General features: G+C 38.1%; 1 protein-coding gene across 2 annotated transcripts in view; it reads right to left on the bottom strand.

The window, feature by feature from the left end:
- Positions 1-7221: 7221 nt before the first annotated feature.
- LOC128506547 (fibroblast growth factor 14-like) overlaps positions 7222-26699 on the bottom strand; it is a 68786-nt gene continuing 49308 nt past the window's right edge. For both annotated transcript variants that reach the window (XM_053477044.1, XM_053477045.1), the window contains exons 4-5: positions 10761-10959; positions 7222-9889 (exon numbers count right to left, since the gene is read on the bottom strand). In XM_053477044.1, the coding sequence (XP_053333019.1) occupies positions 9753-9889; positions 10761-10959 (336 nt within the window). In that variant the 3' untranslated portion in view covers positions 7222-9752. The remainder of the gene's footprint in view (positions 9890-10760; positions 10960-26699) is intronic.

Here is a 26699-nt window from a genome sequence, read left to right as displayed (position 1 = left end):
CACAAATACACAAACATTATCACTCAGCTTAACTCAACTACCTTAAAACATCGAGACTGGACTGACTAATCAACACAAGCGCACTAGACACACTAACCTACACTACCAAACTATCGTACACACAAATCTCTTTTGCACAATACTGTGGATAGTCTTCCTTAGTTAGTTAGTTTTTGTTAATTTATGTTGTAATTTATGTTAGGACTATGTGTCTTGTTTCTGCTAGCCAGCTAACTAGGCCACTTAGTTAGCTAGTTTAGTTTCTCTGTTAATTTATGTTGTAAATCTATGTTGCATGTAGCAGCTTGGTCCTGGAGGAACGTTGTTTCGTTTCACTGTGTACTAACTGTATATGGTTGAAGTGACAATAAAGCCTGCTTGAACTTGAATCTTGAACTTGAAATGATGGGATCATACACACACATGTGCACACACATGTGCACACACACACTAGATCCATGGTTTTAGGTTAAGCCTTCTAGAACAAAGAACTGTATGTGGATGGATTCAAACGCATGAGGGTTATTGAAGAAGAACTTATATTTTAATCTCATTATAATGTGATGAAAAATGTGCCAATATAAATCAGGGACAGAACCATGTACAGTATAATAAAAAAAGGAAAAACAATACAAAAGTTGCATTTTCAAACAAATTGCACTGTGTAGTATAATATTGCACAGTTCGAAATGGGTGTTATTGCATAGTTGCTATTGCACAAAAAATAAGATATTATAACAACAGTCTATAACAGTAAAAACAGTGTGTATTATGGTGACTGGTTCATCGGGAGCAGCTCTGATTGTATAGTCTAATATCAGCAGAGAGAAAAGACCTTTGAAATCGCTGCTTGAGACACTTAGGATGTAACAGTCTGGCTCTAAAGGAGCTGCTCAGAGGTAAAACTGTATCACACTGGGTATAAGAGTCATTCTACAGCAATGATGATCCTTTTTTATCCCACCTCCTGTACAGTGTCCAAGGGAATACCCAGACCTGAACTGGCCTTCTTTATCAACGTGTCCAGTCTCTTTCTTTCAGCAGTAGAGATGCTGCTGCACCACCAGACCACTCCATAGAAGATGCCTGAGGCCACCACAGAGTAAAAAAAAAAAAGATCTTCAGTAGTGGTCCTCGCACTTTCAATCTCCTTAGTCTCCTCAGCAAAAAGAATCTGCTCGGTCTTATACTATAAATTGCATGTGTTGTTCATAAAGTCCAGTATGCTGTTCAGATAACCTTCTGGGTATTTACCACCCAGATTACCACCCAGGTTCACTCTCTCAATGTCCTGTCCCTGAAAGTTTACCTGTGATAGTGTTTGTGCCTGCGGAAATCCACCACCAGTTCCTTGGACTTACACGCATTTTTCTGGAGGCAGCTGCATTGGCGCCAGTTCTAAATCATTCATTTGTACACTTTGTCAGCTGAACATGAGGTCTGCTGTGTAGACAGTGAAGAAGAATGGACCCATGCCAGTTCCCTGCAGGGCTCAAGTGTTGCAGACAATTCACAGTCACGGGTATTCACATACTATGGTGGGTTAGTGAGGTAATCCAGTATCCAGGTAGATAGATGATGGGCTACTCCATGTATTCCATCTTATCCCTCAGAAACGCAGGTTGGATGGTGTTAAAAGCACTAGAGAAGGAAGAAAAAACATGACTCTTACTGTGCTCCCAGTCTTTTCCAGGTGTGAAAAAGCCCTAGTAAGGAGGAAGATGACAGCGTCTTCTATTTCAGTGCCAGGCTGATGGACAAACTGAAGTAGATCTATTCATGGGTTTACCAACGGACATACTGTAGATGGGTAAGCACCAGCCTCTCAAATGTCTTTATCAGGTGTGAGGTACAGGCACCACTTAAGATGTCTTCCACAGCTGTGGCACCATCCTCACCTTCAGGCCCAGACCAAACAAGTACAACAATATGCTGCACGGTTGGTCTGCACAGGTCTAAGAGCCTAGAGCTGATGCCGTCTGGGCCGATCTTCCTGAGCTCCATTCTTAACTATTCTCACACATGTTGTTTTTTAGAAGCTGTCCTTTGTGCTGTGTTTTAAAAGTTAAACTAACATTTCTTACTTTCTGAAATGCCAAAAGTGCACTATAGTAATGCCACTTATCATATGAATGCAACTACTTAGAAGGGAAACATAATGTGACTCCACTGATAACATTATATTGCTGTTTTAATATGAAAATCAGAACTGGCATTATAGGAAAAAAAGTCTTCTTATGCTGTTCAGACACCTCCCGGTCTTAGAGGAACAATGCTTTCTGAGTTTTTATTACTTGAGGGTATGTAATTAATGCTGTCTGGGTAACTACCGAGCCAATTGTACGATGTTTATGTACGGCTTAATTGCACATTCACGCTTTGTTTCATTACTAGCAAAATGCATTTTTTCGTCCTTTCTATACACTTTACAGTGGATCATAATTATATTCCGTTTCCAAAAAAAAAAGGCTGGTCATTGGTGTTTTTAGATATCTGTTCTTATTTATTTATACTACTTATCCTGTGTAGGGTCATGTGCGGCCTGAAGCCTATCCTACAGAGGCCTTGGCACAAGGCTGGGGGCCCCCATACCTGAACACAGGTGCACACACACCCACACTCAGACGTCTAATTATTCACTATATGCAATTTGGAAATCAGCCTCCAATGCACGTGCAAAAAAAGAAAACATGCAAACACCATACACAAGTCAATATTTAAACCAAAAACCCTGGAGGTGCAAAGCAACAAGGCGAACTACTGTGTAACTATGGCATGACAACATCTAGAGAGAATAATCTAGTCATGATTTTTTTTTCTTAATATAAACTTACATTTTGAATTATAAATCCATATACATAAGTATATAGGTACAGTTAACTGAGTTGACAGTAACAAAATTGACAGTATAATTGTTTCTGCAGAATTAGCACTAGACACTTTTATTAGTGTGTATAATAATGTTATTGCCAGCCTTTGGTGTGATGTCTGCTGCCTGATCATTGATTGAAAGCATAAGTGGTATGTTGCTAGCAGGCCTTGGATCTTTACGACCACCTGTGATTTGCTCTCCTGCGTCATGCTCCATCTCCATGGCAGCCAAAAGCCTCACTCTCTGAGTGATAGAAGAATAAAGACACAGCCAGTTACAGATACAAAAGACCTGTCCTCCGCAATAGAAAATGACAACAATATATGAGACAAAAATATTTCGTATTCTGTATTCTGGCAGATCTTGGGTCAGCTATAGCTGCGTAGCTAAATTTATTTGGTATATTATAATATAATATGGATCTCTGAGTCATTTTTTTGGGTGTTGCATGTCCTACTGTAGGGAAGCCCCAGAATTTCATTGAAAGAAAACAAACACCACCTACATACAAGAAACACACATTTACTTGGATCACCTTTATCTGTGATTGCAGCATGCAATGTTGTTGTTAGTCTTTCAGCTGCTCCCACTGAGGTGTTGCCACAGCGGATCAGCGGATCCGCTCAGAACTTTAGCACAGGTTTTTAACACCGCATTCCCTTCCTGATGCAACCCTCTCATTTTATCCAGACTTGGGGAGGGCACTGCAGTGGCTGGGGTTTGTGCACTGGATGGGAATCGAACCTGTGCCTTTGGAATGGCAGGTGAGAGACCTACAGTACAGTACCACTGAGCCAGCAATGCAATATCGTCGCTAATTCATGTGTGGAAATGATTCCTTTTTGATTCTAGTCCAGGAATTTGCCTTTGCAATCAGGGAAGAATAAAATCCATTGATGAGATAACCAGGTCGTTCCAGTGGCAGTCGTGTAATTTCTCATCTCACTGTGCACGAGGTAATGCTCTTACAGTACATTCACTGTTAAACATAGCTGTGAACTTTTAGCAGTTTAGTGACGTCTATTCTTGGTCATTCACATTTTTTATGATCCCATCTTTTCAGTGAAGTTGACAGTTCAGCACTATCCTATATCGATGCATGGCCTAGTAGTGAATTGACTATCAGTGTTATCACACCATTACAGTCATGGGTTCGATTCTAAGGTTAGTTAGTTGCGTGGATTTATTAGCAGTGTTTTAGCATATTCTCATATTGTGACATTTGAGATGCTTTATTTCTAACCTCGGTTCTGTGTTTAGCTAAGGTGCTAATGCTACTGTATGCTAGTGGCTCATTTCCAAACTCATACTGTGGCTCTAGTCCATGGAATAGTTTTTAGTGACTATGTTTATTAATAAAAGACTGTCTGTGCCTGTCATTCTGACTTCACTACTGTTAGTGTATACTGAATGGATCAGGTTACTTATTACAGATGAGTTTTCATACCACATAAATATGTAAGAGGAAATTTCTAAAAAGCAACATTTGCTCCTCCTATAAGACTGAATCTGTTGCTTTTTGCTTGTTTCCACTCAGTTGAATAAGTAAATGTTAAAAATTTTTATTAATATTTTTTTATACATTCCCTTATTAATAATTCTTGTTATCAATTTGAAGCTATCAAGCTTTTTCACCCAGCAACCCCCTGATACTGTACGTTACTTTGATGTGCAGGAGGAAATTATAAATGTGGAATGATGTTTTTTTCAGCTTATGTACTGTAAACAAGCCACATTTTAATAAATGCATCCTACATCTGTTGAAAAATAATGGTTAATACATGCTCTTGGCCGAGTTTTCTCAATTAGGTTAATAAAAGTTATGGATTCCGGACAGCTTGATGTCCGGAATGCTCTCGTGGGATTTGAGTGACTAAAATGATGTGCATTAAAATCATGGTGTTGATGCTTACGGTAAATATCTTCAAACAACCTGACTTTGTTTCATGCCTGTTTTGATGTTCTCAATATTTTGTATGTAAGCTGCATTAAATGTAATAGCTACATTTTTGTTGGCCCTCTGCCCAACTTAGAGGGAGTCCTGGTACTGGTAGACTATGTGACTGGTAGTGACCATCAACGATGATCATGAGGTTGTCCTATTTTTCACCTATGGCGAAAAGGAGCTGCTCACAGACCAAGGTACTGTACTTCTTCTTCTTTTGGCGGCTCCAATTAGGGGTCGCCACAGCGGACCATTTGTCTCCATCTACAGTATCTCTGTCTTCCACATCTCCCATTGTCACTCCAATCTCCTCCATGGGCTCCTTCACCACATCCATAATGCTCCCCTTGGGCCTTCCTCTTTTTTCTTGCCTGGCCCCATCTGTAACATTCTCCTTTAGATACACCTCTCATCCTTCCTTCGCACATATCCAAACCATCTTAATATGGCCTCTCGAACTTTGTCCGTAAACGGTCCTACCTGCACTGTGCCTATTCTTGTTACTCCCCAACTGCTCTGCTTCCTGTTTTATTGTCAGCAATGTCTTCAAACCGTACAACATAGCTGATCTCTCCACTGTCCTGTAAACTTTCCGTTTCATTCTTGCCGATACCTTCTTGTCACAGGTTAAGCTACTCTTCTCCACCCAATCCCCCCTGCCTGTACTCTCTTCATCACTTTTCCACAACATTAGCCACTGGATTTGGACAGTTTACCCTATATATTTAAACTCCTCTACCTTCCCTATATCTACTCCTTGCACCTGCACCTTTCCCCAACCCTCACTCTCATTTACACACATGTACTTCCTTTTGCTCCTCCTGATCTTCATGCTTCTTCTGTCCAGTGCATCCGGCCAGATCCCTGCTGCAGTCCCACCTTTACCTTAATCCAGTCAGTTGTACCTATGGCACACCTCACCACAGACCAAGGTACACCAGTAGTCTCTAAACTCACCTGGCAGATGTGTATTGACTGTTGCAAATAAAAGAAAATTTCTTTCCACTATTCCTGGCATCTGTGTTCTGCCCTAACACACTGCGAATGCTACACAACACTGCTATATTCTCTATGGCTGAGAGGCTACAGGTACTGGTATAAGGTGGAATGGTTTCTTGCATCTTACTTGAACATAGATTGTTGACATTTTAATCAATATCTTCATGTGCATATTGTACAGTTTATGCAAATATTAATTTTATTCTCACCTAGAAAAATCTAAAAAAGCCCCCCAAAAAACACTACAATTCCTTATTGGTGGTAGGCCAGACAAGAACACCTTGTTCTGGTTTATCAGCACCTCTGGCCCTAATACAATACTCAGGAACCTTGTACTGTATTTTCAAAGAGCTTCCATTTCTTCTCCTTTACAAAAAAAACTAACAAAAAACGCGGGTGTTCCAGCAGGCTTAACAGAACCATTCTGACATGGCAAATTGGTGTAGGCAGACTGGAGTAAATCAGGATGTCATCAATGTAAGCCATAATTAAATCCCTCGGTTATTAGCGGTGAAGCTAACGGCCATTTTCCAGTCATTTCCATTTTTATAAAAGTTTATGCCTTTTACCAAAAGGTGTGTGCAGACAGTGTGATTGATAATATGCTAACAAGTGTGTGCTCTCTGTCCCTCATGATATCCCACATCTGGGGGTCAAGAGTTTGCATCCATGGAAACCGTAGGAAATTTGGTGATGACGGTGACCAAGATATTCTCAAAATGGATTGCATCAACTCAGAGTGTGATGGAAGTTTATACCCAAGGGTGCTTCATCAGGAATCGCAGCATCACCTTGAGCTTCTGAGTCATAACATGGTCACCAATAACAACAATTGTATAAAATGTATTTGGATGCTGTAGAATTACAATTTGCCTTCACTTGAACTATGTGGCCAAGCCCAATTGTGACAATACCTCTGTGCACAAATGAAGGTCCATGAAGACATAAATTGCTAATGTTGAAAAGGAAGAACTTGAGTGTCTCTGAACTCAACCCCATTGAACACCTTAGGGATGACCTGGAATGACAACTGCAACCCAGGTGTTTGCATGCAACAGTGCCTGACCTCAGTAAACCCCTTAGCCTCTGTCCTAGTAAAATCTAGTAAAATGTCTTCTTTAATAAGTGAAGTTTATCATAGCAGCAAAATTGGTTTGCTAAATGGTTGTGATCGTTAGATGTCCACACAGCTTTGGCCATATAGTGTAGATGATGAATACAAGAAATGAAATATACGATCTAATGTATCTTCACAAGTTGCTTGACTTAAAGCAGTGTGATCCAAACCCCACCACCAACTTTGTTGTGTCCATGTATTCAAAAATCTGTAAAAAGAAATATAGAACATGCTTTCTAAAAACTTGTGAATTCATATAAATGTTTATTCAATATGTTATCTCTGTGTATACAATGGATTGACAAACTGTACACTGCAGACTCTTTTTGCATATATGTACTGTATGTAAAGTGGTACATATAAACAACATTATAATCACTGTCTTGATACACATAGCCTACAACATGCAGGTCTTCAGTCTTCTCCCTTTATTACCATGCAACAGGTAAAACATATGGTGAGTCAAGGAAGAAAACTTCAGAAAAGGACATGAATCAGGTAGGGGAATAAAAAAAAAAAAAAACACAGATATCGTCCTGCCGTCAATATTATCAATACACATAATAAAGACAAACAAAGAAAGGTCATTCTTAAGACTAACAGTCAACTTAAAATAAACATCCCCACAACATGGGAACGTACAAGTACAAATGGGAGAATGTGCATGAAATGGGGAAAAGGTACATCACAGGGAGATATATCAATGAGAAACAAGATACACTTTATAATTTTACAAAAATAAATCTAGTCTTCTATGGAACCAGTTAGAACTGGTCAGCATGGTGAAATATACAGTTTGGGAACCCAGAAAAAAAAGCACACTTTAGAAGCGTACGGGTAAAGGACATTCGAATGAAAAAGCAAAGGATAGACTGGAATAGTGCAATTTTCAGCCATTTTTTTCTTGGTGACATTAAGAAACTTTTATTTTTCTTCTTATTATTATTCGATTTTATTTCATTTGGACAACTTAAGACGTTGCATTAAAAAAACAGATGATAAACTAATGGAAAAAGTCATTTTCATATGGTTGGTTATTATTGTTTGTGTTTAGAAATTAGAAATAGCAGTCTCATTGAAAATCATTAAACATCAGCATGGTAGCATCCACAAATATATATATAAAACAATTATCATAAACAAAATAAATAAATAAAACAATGGAAAGGCATTTTGAAGTTTTCTAGACAAAGATGTATCTAAGTAAGATGCAATACATTTGGATATCATATATAATACTATATTTGTTGTTTATTTATTTGAATTAAGTATGAATATTATTCAATATCCTCTAAGTGTCTAAGTCTTATAACAGCATTTACTGATGCACAGTGATATTTCCACATCCTTTCGTATTAAACGACCATAGGAGAAACCTAAACAAAAAAAAATCTGTGGAAAAGCTGAATAAGTCGACACAAATACTCAAAGACGGTACTTTCCGTTTAAGGTATGTGATCACTCATTTCATGAGTGGAATGATAAATTAATCGATGAGCTAACGGAAAACGTAGTGTTTTTTAGCATAGTTTTAAAGCTAACATTAAAAATAGCATAATAATAATAAATTCAGCATTCAAGTTCCACCTACAGTACATACCAACAGCATAGCACTTTTTGAAGTTTCAATCGCTCAAAATTCACAAATGCTACTATTATAAAAAGCAAAGGGAAAATCAATGCATTTTTATTTTTAATGCAGGCATGACCTGTGTGACAGCATCAACATACAGTACATTCAGTCATCGATGTTCACATAATCGTTAATCAACAGTTGCTGTCATTGGTCGTGGGATTTAGGGCTCAGAATAGGAAAAACAAACAAAAAAAACATAGAGGCCAATAACTACTATATGTTGACTATGATAACAAAATTCCTTTTTAAGGCTGTTATCTGGGAGTCAGGTAAGGGAGCAGAGGCATACTGAGGGTATTTGTGATATGTATACTCTTCCCCTCGGAGAAACGATGTCCACCCTGAATGCCTAAAGGCACGATTATCAATGATGTACCTTTTTATTTAACCGTTTACTGCCATTCTGTCTGTCATTCTCATGAGCGATAATAATAACTAAATGGACAAATAAAACCAAGCACCAGTTCTTTAAATAATTTGGCAGCTCCACACCATCTTCCCCATTGTACTGTACCTTTAACACAGCAATCTTTAATGATATAAGAACTTTTTGTTTATTGTCCCCATATTATCCCCATTTCATTTTATTTCTAGATGGAAAAATGTTCCAGAAAAAATTTGAAAATAATTGGGGGCAACAAAAATGACATCAACAGTTTCACTTGTATCTGTACAGCAATCAAACAAACAATCAAACAAACAATCAATCAATCAAGACAAATGCTGGTGCACGATGGTACAGTATTTTGTAAAACTACAATAACATGAAAGTTTCAAACTGAAAAACTGTGGGTAGCTCTCAGCAGGCAAAGCTACCAGACAAGGCGGGGGGAAAAAAATCGCATTTTCACAGAGGATTGTCACAAGAATAAAGGTAGAACTGAAAGAAAATGGACTTTTGAAAAGATGTTTGATATCGCATAGGACATTGCAATGTCAGTCTCTTAATGCTGAGTGCTCAATGCCCTCCCCCCCCCACCCCCTCCTCAGCTATCTTCTCTACAATCTTAGACTTTTTTAAACAACACACCCTTAATTTGTTTCACTGAATAAACTCAATAGGAGGGACATGTTTCTTAGCTGTTTCTTCTCACAATCCAAAGATACAAATGTGTGGATTTTTTTTTTTTTTTTTAATTAGCGAATGTAGAGAGACCCAAAGGGGAGATGAAGGGGAACAAGGCTATGTCTCCTTTTCAGGCTTGCTGACAGGCTTGCCACCATTCATGACCACTGGGTCTGTGCTTTTGCTGGGAGGAACTCCAGCCTTTGGGACTGCTTCGCCAACGTCATGCAAGGAGGGCTCACGATACATGGCGACTGGAGAGGAGAAAACAGTATTGGTTGGGCAGAAAATGTAGACACAAGAAAAGCAGCTTTTACTTTTAAGCAAATCAGGCTGTGTACGGGTGTGTGTGTGGAATTAATCATTAAGGTATCAAAAAGTACAGTGGAACCTCGGCTTAAGAATTTTTACCTTAAGAACTGAAATTTTCCTTAGCGTTTTTTGCATACGAGTGAACCAATCGAGCCAAACCAAACGAATGCCGGCTGAGTTGTGCGTACAGTATGTTTGGGAGTTTTTAAAAAAAGTCTAGCTAGTATAAATTCCTTTTGTGGGTTTTTTTTTTCCATTTTGTGCAAGATTTAGTAAAGACATAGCATCATGGTTCCAAGGATGGTAGCAAGAAGAAAATGGAGTCATTTTTAGTTTCGTTTTCAAGCAGCCAACGCCAAGAGAAATCAATAAATTAAGGTTAAGTCAGGTTTAATGTATATTTAATTCATATTTTACATGTTTTTTCTAGATGTTTGGAATGTTTATATATGCAAAAATATAATTACAGTGTTGGAAATTGGTAACATTGATGTTTTATAGGTGCCTGGAATGGATTATCTACGTTTACATTATGTCCTATGGGAAAATGCGTTTCACAACACAAATGATCGTATATTAAAAATGTAATGTAATGTTAAAAACTCGCCTCTGGAACGACTTAAATTTGTATCCCAAGGTACCACTGTATGTTTAAAGTGATGATTACAAATCATTTACATAGTTATTTCCAGTGCTGTTAATGAAATGTAGACCTCACATTATTTTATTTTATCAATTTCCTTTTAGGTTTAAGCACTCATGAGCAAACCTGATCAGACCGAAGCAATAAAACAATCCAAAAGATACGTTTACCTTCTATGGGCTTGGGTAGAAAGTGTGCAGCTGGTTTTGTCTTTTTCACCCGGTTCCCCTTCATCGGCTGGCCTTCTTTATTTAGGCCCAGGAACCAGGCTCGACCTGACCCCTGCTGTCTGTACAGCATGGATGAATAAATGACGTAGTAGTTCTCAAAAACTGACTCTTTGAACTTGCATTCTGGTGTAAAAAGTTCCTGTGAGACAAAGAGGAGGATAAACAGAACACAAAACAAATGAATTAGTTAACATTTGTTAAAGATCCAAGTGGATTACTTACTTTCAGATCGAAGGGTCTTACAGTACGTGTGAATGAAGATGACTGGACTGGATCTAATCTTAAAAACATTTTGCCAGTCAAATGAGATCTCTTTGACTGTCAAATGCAGTTACGTTTTCTTGCCACCACTGAACAATTTATTCACGTGGATGATAAAAACAAACAGACAAACAAACCAAAAAACGGCGAAAAATAAAAATCCTGTTTAATACATAATAGGAGCTCACGGTAGCACAGTACCAGGTTCCAACATGGGTGTGTATAGTAAGTCGTAACAGGCAGAGCGAGAGTGGGGGTGGGGCTGTGTGAACAGTGGAGGAGAGGAGAGATGCAAACGCTGGCGCAGAGTCACGGCCGACATCGAACTATCTCTGTATAAATGGTAATGTTTCACCCAATATCTTGTTACTGCTATACCTTAAAAAGTCAATATATTACCCTGACCTAATAGGTAACCCGTCAGGTTTTCTTTTAAAAGCATGTGCGCATGCATGGTATAAAACTTGGCCATTAGTGTTAACTCTGGAAATAAATAAGTCTTAGGATCATAAACAGCTTTATTGCTGCAGATTACAGTGAAAGCAGGAGGAGGTGGTTTGGGGAAGAGAAAGAGAGAGAGAGATATGTGATGCAAAATAAAATTATAAGGAAAAAAAATAGAACATTTATTGCTCCTGAAAAGTTGCCTAGGGAACACAATCAAGTTCAACCAAAGTGCACAAAGCAATATGAGGAACCTAAAGAATTGAAGAATTGAACATACTGTATGTATGACTGAAATTATTACATCAACAGATTCGGGACATGCATCACAGCACAATATTTCCAAGTCTTTTAAAGAAGCAATCAATAAACACTCTCTCTCTCTCACACACACACACACACACACACACACACACTGAGAAGACAGAGCTCTCTACCAATATCACACCTTGACCTTGACCTTGATGTGAAATGTTATTCGAAAAATTTGGCCAGTCATTACTGTATTTCTAAGCCTATTATATACGCAATTCCAAATCATGAGAGATTATTAATAGAGAATTAATAATGTCTGCAGCAGATTCTTTAATCATCAAATATCAACAAGTGCTGAGATTTCGTTTTATCTTGACCGTGCAAAAACGAAAGAAAAGACCCCTATTTATCTCAGGCTAAAATGACGGCTAGATCCCGGCACAGTGCTCTGCTGAAGACGAAAGTCATTAGGGAGACGTTACTTTGATTGAGGATCAAAGCAAAAAACGATATTTTGTTCAGCCCATGTCAGCTGTCCAACTATAAGCCAAAATCAATCATTCTCTTTATCTCAGGATTTTACAAAAATGTTGCAGTATAGCAGCTTTGCTCAGGCCTGTATAGAAATAATATTTATAAAATATGATTTTTTTTTTTTTTTTTACTGGTTAACGTGGTAAATAAAACTCTACTGGCCTCTGATAAGGGTTGTGTCTCCTTGCTTTAGGGCTGCATGATTCTTACTCACAAATGTGAATCATGATTTTTCTCTATGGGATTTGAGATCACGATTCTCTTACACAATTAACATTTTTTTTGCCAAAACATATATTGCACTAAAAAAACAAACAAGAAACCGTATGCTGTCAACACAGGCGCTAAAAAAAAAAAGATGCCTTAACATAAATACAATGTTAAAAAGAACAACACACTTTTGAACACTCGCTCCTATACCAACATCATCACATGTATTGATTTATATTATTATTATTAGAATAAAGTAAATGCCATAGATAAATGGTTTTTAGAAGGTAAATGGTTTCTTTTCTCCCTGTTTCTCTCTGTCGAGCTACACATCACACTCCAGAGTTGCCAGTGATCCAGACCCTCTCTGCCCTCCAGACCCGTCTGACTCATCCTGACTGGAGATCTCACCGCGTGGATGCCTTGTGTGTGATTTCACTTTACCATGAAGATGGTCTTGGACTCGGCTGACGCAGGCAGCTCTTCTCTGAAGGACAGTTTAGGACTGAAATTCCTAAAACCTATTTTGTACCTGTGCCTCCAATAATGAAACTGGACTTCATACTAACTGTTCTCCTGTTATACTGAACTTCCAGCCTCATAACACACAGCATGACGGCAGATCAATCCCTGCTATCTGATATCACCCAAATGAGGAGGGTTTCCCTGTTGAGTCTGGTTCCTCTCAAGGTTTCCTGTAATGGCCCAAACATGTGAAAAATGCATGAAGCGAGGGGAGGACGGTACTCCCCTGTCGCAATAACTCCCAGCTGAGTTTGTTCGTGAATGATTATCTGTACAGTCCCCACAGACAGATGTGTGCGTTGATTTTCAATGATCAGGTGTTCCACTAGTTGAACGTAAATGTTTTTCATTACAGATCCCGATTTAAATTGAGGGTCTCTAATGTTTTATTGATCTTTATCAGTTTGTAGATGTACATGGTGACTTCTTTGTGCATACTAATGTTAGTTCCATTATAGAACCATGGCTTTTTTCCCCTCGCTGTCCATGGTACTTAGGAAAATTATTCACAAACATGGTATAATCTTCCATAGCAAATCCAGATGAGAGACGAAGGCTTATGAAAGTTTAGACCAAACATACTCATACTAGTACCAAATAAGTTTTGTACTTACAGACTTACCCTGGAGGGTCTTGATATTTTCTCATGTGCAGCAGAGTGTGATTTTTGACCCCAGGCCTTTTTAAAAGCTCATGTAGATAACTTAACTAAGATAACTATTAATCTCAGAAATTATGCCAAGATAAGAAATATAATGTGATTGATGATACATAATGCAGGAAAAAATTCTAGTTCATGCTTATGTTCCCTCTAGGATGGATTATGTTAAAGCCCTAAGATATGATGTGTTCAAATCTTCTGGTTCTAGCAAGGATTTCTGCTGCTGTATTCTGGGTACCTGGAGGTTGTTTCTGCATCCATATAGATCAGGGGTGTTCAAATCCAGCCCTGGAGGGCCGGTGTCCAGAGACAGGTTGGCCAAACATTTTTCTGCCCAAACAGTAATTTAAGTAATCTTTTAATTGACAGGTTTAGTGGGTGTGTGTAAGTGTTAGTGAATTACAAAATATGCTGGACACTGGTCCTCCAGGGCTGGATTTGGACCTTGAGTTAGCCCAGAATCCAGTCCTTGCTAGAACCAAAAGATATGAACATATCATCTCTGTGCTATCAACACTGCATTGGCTCACAATTGAATTTCATACTGACTTTAAAATACTACTTGACCATTAAACTACTAAATAGTCTTACAGGATTTGCATGACCTGTTTTTTTAGGATAAATCATAACAACCCCGACCAGCAAGGGGCGAAGCATTCTCTTAAAATGCCCCATAGAACTGGAACTGCCGCCTATTTAGTCTCTGGGACACAGACACCGTCTCGGCTAGAGAACATATTTGTTTAGTTAATTTTTTTTCTTAGGTAAAGTAGTAGATCTGGAGGGTTTATGAGCATGGAGTGGTTTGGCAAACTGGCATGTTTTGATGCCGTCACCCCCAAGTCTCACATGTACACTCAGGTTTGGTGACAGTGGAGTGGCTGCATGGGTGGATCTACAACATTTTACAGTATATGGGTTTGTATATATATAAACTTAAGAGAGAGGGAGATTACAGTATACACCCAAAAAAGCTGTAAAGAATATTTACAATGGGAAAAAGATACACTTTAACTCGCTTAAAAACCTGTCCATCCTCCTTTAGATATTTAAACCCCTTATGGTTGAAATATTCCCGATCTGGCAATAAAGAGGTGATTCTGTGCAGACACTTAAACTTTAAAGTTACAAACTTTTTAACCTGTTCATTTGTTAACTTTGTGATAAATTTAGTTTTTATGATGGTGGGTTTCCTCCGGGTACTCCGGTTTCCTCCCACAATCCAAAGCCATGCAGATTAGGATAATTGGCGTTGCCTGTAATCCATGCCATGGATTGGCATTACGTCTGAGTTGAACCCCCTGCCTCGTGCCCTAAGTCTCCTAGGATAGGCTCCAGGTCCAACACGACCCTCTATACAAGATAAAGCGGTATAGACGATGAGTGAGTGAGCGATTGTTTCCTGAAGCATGCTTATTAAAAAAATTAATTAGATCCAGAATTTTCATATGTCTTTGATGTTGCTTTGTGACAAAGTTAAGTCCATTGTTGAGTTTTTATATGCATAAAAAAGATTGATGACTGCATAAAATGATCAGTCAGCTACTTTATAGTCTGTGCGATTTAGAGAGCAAAAACGCAGTATGAGCTTTAGCTGGTATTTATTCCATTGCATAACAGCTAGAATGTTAATTAGCCAAGGCTTTATTAACTGCACATACATCCATAATCAAGGGTAGACATTCATTTCGACTGCTCCCTGGGGGACTCTACCTCCATTGTGTTTACCAACACAGCAACTCATTGTTAGGCTCTGAGTAAGATGAAAGGGATTTTAATACCTCTCTAATTTAAAACACAGACCCATAATTAATTATTTTTCCCTAAGATACATGCGAGTGATTTGAATGAGGCTTATAATAAACTTTTCTTTTTTTTTTTAAAGGAACTTGGTAGATCGAGTGGGACGTAATACTAAAGCAGGATGTCACCTTTTGACTTAAAATTCCCGAGTGAGTTTGTCCTTTCCTCACCCGGTGAAGGGAGTAGGAGGACTCTAACAATCTACAGCACTACAACGCTAATAACCCTGTGGAATCGTGGAGAAGGTAAACACTTAAAACGAGGAGGAGGTCACAAAGGCACGGGGCCAAATCGAATGTTGTGGCATCATAAAAGTTTAAAGACTAAAAGGGCATTCTGTGTAGCTTTTAGATTTTTCAAAAGACGAGATGTTGGCAAGCCTTCAAAAGGGAGTCACCGTCTGTCCTAGGCATCCCTAATATGCATGAGCAAGCACAAGATTGTAAAAGAGATGCGGAGGAAAATCTCTCACCCATAGCTATGTAGTTCAGGCACATGAATAGAGAATGAAACTCCTCAATACTGATGAAGCATGAAGTCAAGCAAAAACTAATTAGCAGATGCTTTAAATATTGATATATTTGCATCTATTGCCTCTGATTCCCTCACAGACTTCAGTGGAAACACACACACAGACACACACACGCTCACATTATTTGCACATTTCTGAATAATGAATAATGATGATAAATATGAAATATAATAACGGGACGCTTCTAACACTCTACTGCAAAATGTTTATTAACATTAATGTTTTATAGGATATTTGGGGGTACACTGCATCACAATGGTACAACATCGTCCAATAAATTATTTCTGTGACTGCAGAGGTACAAATTTCATGACTCTAATATCCAGAGTGACTTCCTTTTTTTTAGGTTATTGTATATTTGAGCAGTTAAGGGCTAAAGGCCTTGCTCAACTTGGTGGTAATGGGGTTTGAACCTGGGATGTACTAATCAGCAGGCCAACACCTGAAGCACTGGAAAGGAACCAAATGCTTTTAAAAAATAAGTCTTTCCATCTGAATGAAATAAGAAAATTATATTTATTTTGGAGGAGGGATTTAAACATAATATGAGTATGCACATCAATCTCCTCATTATTATCTATATTACCTAATGTTATTACTGTTATGTTCATTCTCCGGCTAGAGAACATTTCAATGTCCACGTTCAGATCAAAAGTTTTAGAACAAAGGTTTTGACTTCTTCAAAATAATGTTCAGTTTGGGAAACAGAAGGCCTGTGGCAGATTAAAATGTAATGTGTTTTCATGGATGCGCAGCCAATACCGAGAACATTGGGGACCAAGTGGGAATACATATCCTGAATGGGATGGGACATCAGCTTATTGCAAAGCTTCACACCAAGAGGCAATCTATCTTAGACCTTACATACAGTATACTGCTCTGTATTTGTAAAGTGAGAGAAAACCAAACTTACAGTACAGACAGCAAGCCAAGCTCAGGATTGACGAGGGACCCTGGAGCTGTGAGGTGACAATAGTGTCCATGGCATCATCAGTGCCATCCATACACAATTTTATTCAAATAAAATAATAATCCACAACTGAGGCTTTGCCTGATAATGTGCAAAATGTGCTAACACTCTACTACCATGTCCACCATAATCCAATCCAAATATCATAATACCATGTATTCCAACCTGGAGGCCACGCCCCTATAAAGGGGCTGCCAAAGATCGCAGGCGGTGCACGAGCCTTCGTTTGCTTTGAGGGTGCTAGGTTAAAAAAAATCGAACACACTAACACATGGTCCTAATGAAAACATTTTTATGTTTTTCAGATTAATGGCATTTCAGCCACAAAATCAAAAAGACAAGTGCTTTTCTGCTCAACACTTTGAAAGACAGATATTTTAAAGATGATTTGTTTAACCAACAAAGTTGATTCGTCTATCCTGCCTGGATCTGTTTTGCATCCACAGGCTATCCTTATTTTACAGTATAAGTAAATGTCTGCATAGAAAACTAGTTAAAAAGATCAATCCATTGTTTTGTGTATATGGAGAAGCCTCGGCTGGGGTAAGGTGCTTTGATGTAGGGGGGAGCGTGTGTATGTATGTTTGTGCTTTGTATGCACAAACATACATACACACGCTCGTTCACACACTACGGCAATTTGGGAACGACAATTAGACTAATCTGCATGTCTTTAGACTGTGGGAGGAAACCGGAGTACCGGGAGGAAACCCACCAAGCACGGGGAGAAGATGCAGACTCCACATGAATTCAACCCGGATCCTGAAGATGTAATGCCACAGTGCTAACCACTAAGCCAATGTGCCATCTCCAATATGACATAAATAAGCAATGCAGTGCCATAAAGTTATGTATGTTAATAAATATTCTATTAAAGTAATATGTTGCTTCAACATATTAATACTGGAGTATGCTGATGCTGTTTTGCTTTCAAAACAGCATTAGTTTTACATGGCATGGATTTACTAAGCTAGCAAAATTTAGTTTTAACTAATTGTCGGCTTTTCGTTCGGTAAGATATTGCTTACTCTTTCCTATCATGGCCCACAGTTATTAGGCTATATGTGTTAATAATACTCAGTTTCCTAAATCCCATGTAGCCACTTGTTCATAGTTTAAGTTGATTGTTAATTGTAACAGTAAAATCAACATTTAAGATAAAAATGGAATCATTTATTATATATCATATTTACCACGATATGCTTTTTCATTTTTCTTAGAATCAAACATAACTTATGGGGAAATAATAATGTTAAAGGTCCTTTGAATGATAAACGCGGCTCTAACGTCAGTAAGTCATGGACACTATCATTAATCATTAAGTCATGAATGCCAAACAAACTTAATTTAGAACAAATTGAAACAAAGGTAATTAAATCTGTTAGCTAAAAGCTTTTGATGTCAAAGCCAACCTGATGGGTTATGACATACATCTGGTTTTAATATCACATTAGCAGTGAGTTGGTCTCTGTTATGAGAAAAGGAATAGCACTGGACCTCATCTACGTATTTGCACCAAAGCCAAACGCAGGTATATATAGACTGTTTAGACCATCTGGATTGTAAATGACACTAATATGACAAAATCAAATTAAATTGATACTTTACTTGGTAGAACCTCTAACTATTTGCTGAAATACTAGCTCTGACTATCTCCGGACCTACTAGCTTTGCACAAAGTATATTCTTTTTGTCAGACTACTGCAGGTAGTTAAAGTTGTTTAAAACATTGGGATGAAATTTCTTATGAATGAAAATGAAAAAAAAAAATGACAAAACTGACATTTGCAGTACAATGATGAAACTCTTTTTAAACATTGTAACGGAGCCCATATATCCGTGAATGACATTCCAGGCCAAAGTGGCTTGGATCCCACTGCAGTTGTTCTCGTTAACACTCAGCCCCTGATTCCTGAAAATCTACGGATAACTTGTCACCAACTAGTGCATGAATACCATTCGTGGTATCCAAGCACTAGTGAAGCATTGGGATAAGTGCATTAGGCCTTGTTCACACGGGTGTTAAGTTTTTGGATAAACGAACGTGCTCTGAACGTCCTAGACGTTTATGTTGTGTTCTGTAGTGGCGCTTAATTGACTTCTACACCAGCGTTCGTTTGTCTCTGTCTAACGCCAGCCTGCAGCCCAAACTGTAGTTTGTGTGTTCACCTGTGGGGGCAGTGTGTCGGGAACTGGATATGAAAGCCCGCTGCTACGGGGTTCACTCTCTGACTGCACAACCTCGGATTAAAGGAAGTCTTTTTTGTGGTTTATGAAGAAATTAAAATTTCCGCGTAAGTTTTTCAATAATTAATTTTTTTATTTTGACCTTTTCCGCATTTCCCTATGTATAGCATGGAGGATCATGGGATATATCCGGTCCTCCGAAGCGTAAAATGAACGCGCAGAAAACGAACTAGAAGCGGTTTTCTTGCGTTCGTTGGGTTTTGAGCGCCAAGAAAAAGCTGCATGCAACGTTTTTTTAATGCCGTATAAACGCGCAGCCGGACAAACGCACGTCACCAAAGCCCGTGTGAACACTCTCATTGACTCTTATGTGTAGAAAACACTCGCCGCTTGATCCGCGCTCACCGGACGCTACAAACGCAAGAAAAACGCTCGATTTTAACGCCCGTGTGAACAAGGCCTTAGTGCAGCAGGTGATTATATCAAAAAAAGAAGATTTTTTTAAAATTATTTTTTACTTTCGTAACCATGTTCTGTTATTCTGCACAATCAAAACAAAAGTCGCGGTTTGACCTGAATGCCACTCATAAAATTAGACTGCCTCGGAAAAATATTCAACCCGATTGAAACTCAGTAGATTTGTCTGGCTTATAAATGACACTTTTTTTTTTAAAGTCTTCTGTAAATGCTGATTGATTTTTACGCCTTCATTCGCAAGAAATTTCATCACTATTCTCAGTTGGCCTTGAACACCCCCATACATAACGGTAGGTACAAAATATACAATTATAATATTGGCCATATTATACCATATAATATAACTACATTTCACTAATATGTGAAGCTAACCCACCCTTTTCTTTTGGAACTGCTGCTCGTGCCATGCAGTACGAAACACACTATCTGCCCTTTTCATGAGCTCACAGATGGATGGCTGTGACACTTCCTTGCTTTTCCGTCACGCCACCCCACAAGCCAGACATATCTAGAATTACAAACAAAGGAGAAATACTTTTTAGCAGTGTTTTTAAAAGCCACAGTTTTCCTGCTTGAATAATGGACCTTTGCTGTTAAATCACTTGGAATGTGTTTCACCAATCTTTTCCTGTTTCAGTCTTTCAAAACTATTTCATTCATTTCAATGGTAGAAAAATGTCTACTTTCTAAGCATTAATGCATAAAGCAAACAAGCAAAGTGTGACTCCATCTGCTAACCTCTGGTGCAAAAAACAAAACAAAACAAAAAAAAACAGAAAATGGATATGAAATAAGAAACAGCCTCAACATAAGTCAACCCTTGCATTGTTATTTAGTAATAATTGCAGCAATTCATCATACCCTACAGTTAAGCCCAAAGCACAACAAGGAGACAGACTTGCCAGGCCAGACACCACATTGGCACAAATAGATGTTGTACAGACTCACCTTATTAGGCCTGTTTAGGATAAGGTGTTGAGTAGAGTATTGAGTTGCCATCAGCCTCCAGAACATTTCAATGTGCCTCAATTTGCAAAAGAAGTGGAGTAGTTGGTTCAATGATACGAAACGAAATATTTACTGCCATTGCAGTTAACCCCGCATTAATGGATTACAGGTACCGTATGTGTCCTTTTATCTCATTGTGTTACATTCTGTGAAGTAGGACATTATGCTTGGATGCTGTGAACACCATATGACACTTAACAAAAGCTATGTGTAATAAAGTGTAATCTTCTGTTTCACTTCCAAATTGACTTTTGTCTTTTTGCTCCTGCTGTCACTAGTAATTTGGCGCAATAAGGAGCCATGCTGATTTCCATCCTAATTTAGTTGTATCCAATTCGTATTTCCACATCAGTGATGGATACCACCTACAAAACATATGTGAAACAATGACGAGAAAAAATATTTTCACTACCATTCACGGCTTCTTCATGAGTGGAAAAAAGGAAAGCACCATCCGATCCCTCCGGCTTGCATGAGCCGAGAAAAGTTAATGATTGGCTAGCGTCGCTATGACAGCAGATATACCATCCCTCCGCCCCTGAGAGAGCATGGCCAATCAGCCCTCTCTGGGCTCCCAGCTACGGAAGGCTGTAGTATCACCTGGGATTCACAGTCACAATCTCATCATGATAGGGCAAAAACCTTTCCATTGTGCCACTTGGGAGCCTACTACATTACGTAGAGAAATACTCCAAATACCACTTTGTGTACGAAACACATGTGACTGTAGGGAGATTGCACATGATAATGCAATAAATTGGTTTGTAAAATTTTGTACACTTAAAAAGCCACATTAGGTACACCTGTTCTATGGCCCGTTTACACAAATACTGTATCTACTGTAATCAGCCAATTGCATTGTAGCAACTCAATACATTTAGACATGGTCAAGACAATCTGCTGAAATTCAAACCAAGATCAACAGAATGGGGAAGAAAAGTAATTTAACTGGCACAGTTGTTGGGAGTTTTTTTTAATCCCTACTGGGATTGCCAGACACAACAAACTTTACAGATAATTATTTGAAAAGCAAAAAAAAATTGAGCAATTTGCAGTTCTTCCGACAAAAATGCCTTGCCAAAAGTCTGAGGAGGACAGCCAGACTGCTTCAAGCTGATAGAAAGGCAACAGTAACTCAAAAAATATCTGCCCTGCACCAGTAATTCAGGTTGTTAGTGATGTAATTGTGTGGGGGATGTTTTCTTGGCATAATTTGGGACTTATTTTTTTGTGAAACGTACATATTTTACTTGAGTAGAACTTCTGCCCATAATTTAGTGATGTTGGCATGAGTGAGGCTAGTCACCGATGTTGGGTTAGGAGTCCTGCCATGTAGTCAGTGTTCCAATTCAATTTAGTGCTCCGATTCATCCCGAAGGTGTTAGTGCTGTGGTCATGGCTCTGTGCAGGCCACTTAAGTTCTGGTCAAACCATGTCTTTAGTTTGTGCATATTGTCTTGCTGGAACAGGTCTGGGCACAGAAGGTGAAGTGAAAGTAAAATAATAACACTACAGCATACCAAGTCATCCTATACCACTGTGTACTCTGCATATTTTGTTGCAATATTTGTATATTTTGCAGAATGGATTTCAAATGAAGCAACCATGATGTGATTGAACGGGTTTAACAAAAATATTGCATTGCATGTTTAGCAATTATAGGCATTTGTTTTAAACTGTCTCTCCATTATAACAGGTTCAAAACTTAAAGAATCATAAATATTATGATAGCTTTTTTTAATCCTTGGATGCAAAAACTTTGTAGTAATTCACTGCCTGAATGCCACAAACACAGACATGAACAAATGCTGAGTTTCCTCCCTTGAGATGCTTTCAAGTGAGGTCACATCATCAATAAATACCAGTGATCTAGATCTATTGGCAACCATACATGCCCATAATACAGCTTCCAACATGTGGGATACTTTAGAACATGAGCCCTTCCTTTCCTTCTCCATATTCTTCTCTGTTACAGTACTTCTCCTCGGTTAATTCTTCTTGATCTTATTCTGGTACAAGTTAATAATTCTAGCGATGTTTAATCTGACACTCCTGTTTTTAAGTATTACTAGTAGTTTGAATCTTGGACTTAATGATGTTTCTATGTTTCAACAATATTTCTGTGTTCTGCAACCATTCCAAACAAACTGTACTTGTTCAGTCTTCTTCTAATTGTGCTGACATGAACTTTAACATTTAAAATGCTAAGTGAGGACTGTAGGACATGTCTGAGATTTAGCGCTTGGGTCACTCCTGAATGCTCCAGATAAGCAAAAAATCTGACAAAACGTCTGCTTTTATAGAGGTCTGCACCTGCTGATGATCAATAACTCAAGAGCTAATGATTATTAATGAGTATCTGGCTGCAACTTACCCTCTTACATTCTGTTTAAGCAGTAAGGGGGTATTTACAGTAGTATTGCCCACATGTTTGTTTGTTTCTTCTTTTTGGCTTTATTTTTGTTATATGAATTAAATAATGGCATGATGAAAAAGGTTATATGCAGTTGTGTTCGCCTAAGACTGAGACCAGCTGACGATCAGATGATTTTTATTACACACAGACACAAAAATTATAAAAGAGGGGGTAACTTTTGAACATAACTGTATGTTTTTCGTCAACTTCTTATGGAACCAAATATGGTTGTAATGGACTGGTGTCCACATACTTTTGGCCATATTGGGTAAAATCAGTATATTCGTTCTGAGGCATAATCACAAATCTCACTATGAATCCTTCCTGAAAAAAAATTAAGCTTGTCTTTATCTGTGCACGCTGTAAATGTGGTTTGATTTTTAAAGGATTGTCACAGCAAGGGATCAAATCTTCTGCTGCATACAGATGATGTAAGGTCGGCTATTTCTCAGCAAAAGAAGGAGCACCATCAAAGGGGTTATTCTGCAAATGAGTTTCCCTTTCAGTTCTTCTTAAACCCTTTCAAACCAATGTAAAAATATTGTAACTAAAAAGGACTCCACTTTGGCTTTCAGAAAACAAATATTGAAAAGAATGTGCATTTTAGACAGGATAATAAGGTAAACAGTTTAAACTCTGTGGGATAAGACCATTCTGCCAGGGCTGAGGATAATTTATATTCTTGTCAGGTTGATGGCACTCACACATTTTGATGAGCCTTCCTTGGAGACAGAAAGAAAAGCTTCAGTTGCAAAAAAAAAAAAAAAAAGCAGAGAATTCAATGGCCTTTCACATCTTTTCTTCCTTGTGATTTTTTCTTATCCAATTCTTACCCTTCTTTGTTGTCTTTTTATCAAGAAGAGAATAAAACAAAACGCCAGATGCCTTTATCCCAAAATGACAGCTTCTATTTTTGATAATTTTGCTTTGATTGTGGTTGTTACTTAGAAAATGGCAACTAAAATACGACGGACATAGTGGAAAAATGAGATTTATTTAAACATCTGGCAGACTTTTAAGACCTTAAAGACATGGATTTAAAAAAAAAGGATGAATAGGCGGTAGGGCGTGGAGGTAAAAACATTTTACTGGCTGCAGCTGTACTTTTGTCTTGTGCAAGAGTTTATGTCATATTGACTAAGACTAAGAAATTCTAAGAGAAGAGAATCCAACATGGACACAAACCATCTATTACCTATCATGCAGCATTTACATATCCTGCCCACATGACTAAGGACACGTTAATAGATGATGCACTAAAAATTTAAACAGGACCATCGACGGAATCATATCCATAGAACATTCTATGAATATCCATTAAATATCACGAACAACCATGAACAGTTGGCATGTTGGCATGTCAAACCATATAAATAAAAAAAAGGTTTTATATCTACATTCTTTTTATGTTATCTTTACATTCCATACATTGGAGGTCTCAGAAAAAATTCTGTCTGTATTTCTGTCAGGATTTCATAAAACTTTGGTAATGCTTAGGGTTTTGCCTGAAGTTCAACCTGCGCCATAAATTAAATCAAAATGTTGAGTTGAACAGACATTATAAGCAGTTATGTGCCAGATTTTGTCATAGCAGCCAGCGCTTTTTTTGGACAAATAGAGTTCTTTTCCCCTTGAGGTGGCCGTGGCTAAGCACGTCACTCAACTGAATTAATCAACACGATGGTTTACTGTAAATACACATGTGTATGAGTATGCGGAAGACAGAAACCGTGATGCGCCTAAAAGGTGCCCAAATCCTCATGAAACAGAAACAAACACATGAAACAGCATGGATTACTCCAAAAAAGGCAAGTACTCGATGAAAACTGAACCTATAAAGATGTATAGACAGATCAATGTATGTATATTCATCCTGGAAGATGTTTAAAACCAGTTTGTCTTATACATATTTTCGGAAACTGTGGCGCTAAATAAAAAAAGCAGGCATGTGGAACGACGACACGAGATAAAACATAGATCGTTAGAGCGAACATATCTACAGCAGTCCGAGGTAAGGGCATGTAAAATACCCGACCTGACAGCACACACACACATTAATTTTTTCATACAGTAACAGAAACAACATAACTCCACCCAAAGTCAAAATGCTAAAATGGTTTATTTTTGAAACTATAGTAGAGTGGAACCTCTGGACTATCCAAATGCCCCGCCTTACAAATTTTCACCTTAAGAATAGAAATTTTGGAAGAAGTTTGCATTGGCATACGAAGCATTTAGCATACAAATAAACGAACCGAACCGAAGATGCACGCACGTCCGGGAGCTAATCAAACCTTGATTTGAATATACTACATATCTGAGTATTTTAAAATTGTGATTAACTAGGACAGAACAGATACAAACATAAAGTGAGCCTGTTGAGTTGAGTTTGAATGTAATAGTGTTTTTGCCAACCGCCTATATGCAAATGAAATATCTTTTAATCATTGGAACAACCTTTTTTAAAACACCTGAAATGATCAACACCTACACACACATAAACACTGCGATAGACCTCGGGTAAACACACCTTTTTGTGGGAACCTTGCAAACACTGAGGCAGTGAGACTGAGAGGAAGAAAAGAGGAAGAGAAGAAAAAAGACACATAGAGCGCAAAGACGAAGGGAAAAAAAAAGGGGACCAGGCAAAGACAGAGACATATTTCCAATGCCATTTCCCTGGACCTTGTTATAAATCATGGCCTGATGATGAGTGAGTCTGGGCAGAGAGTTCAGTCCAACACGAGTAGCTACACAATAATTCATAATGCGTTTATTTATATTTGATGAAAGTAATGTAGAACTTTAGCTTTTTTCTACACTTGACTGTACCTACAGTATGTAAACATTTCATCATGACCGTCCAGTATAATTTAGTTCTACGACAATTGTTTTATGCTTCCTAATGGACAAAAATGTGTAGTGCTATGAATGATATTTAATACACTCCAATGCTATTATGTTCTTGCATTTTCTACAGAACTGGCAAATTATTTCCTTTTGCCTCCTTTGAGGGAAAGTTTGAGGGCTACATCTGTTTACCTGTGAACTGCAACTGGCTGTTGTTAATACAGCGTTGACCAACAACACAAATCGCCTATGTCAACTATAATCACAATTACAAATTTTCAGTTTCCTGTTAATCTTTATCATATCACTCATATACAGTACCAGCCAAAAATTTGGACACAAGTTTAGATTTATTATCTACATTCTATAACAATACTGAAGATTTCAAAACTATGAAATAACACATACGGCATTAGGTAATTAATTAACAACAACAAGAGTCAGTTGTTATTTTAAAACACAGAGGTCAATCTTTATGGAATAGTTCTTGCAAAAACAGTATTGTCGAATGCATTTGCAAAACAAGCACCATGATGAAACTGGTTCTCATGAAGACCTTCTCAGAAAATCCAAAACCCTTTTCTGCTGCAGAGGAGAAGTTCATTTAGAGTTAACAGCCTCAAAATCACCAAATAACAAACTGCACCTCAGATTAGAGCCGTTATGAAGTCTTTACAGAGCATAAACAGCAGCAAAATACTGGATGTTTTAGATGCATTAAGGTGTGTGCAAAATTTTGCTTGGTA

This window comes from Clarias gariepinus, chromosome 18 (genome assembly GCF_024256425.1).
Source record: "Clarias gariepinus isolate MV-2021 ecotype Netherlands chromosome 18, CGAR_prim_01v2, whole genome shotgun sequence".
Taxonomy (NCBI): Eukaryota; Metazoa; Chordata; class Actinopteri; order Siluriformes; family Clariidae; genus Clarias; species Clarias gariepinus.
The sequence above is the reverse complement of the archived record's forward strand: the minus strand, read 5'-3'. Positions and strand labels throughout refer to the sequence as shown.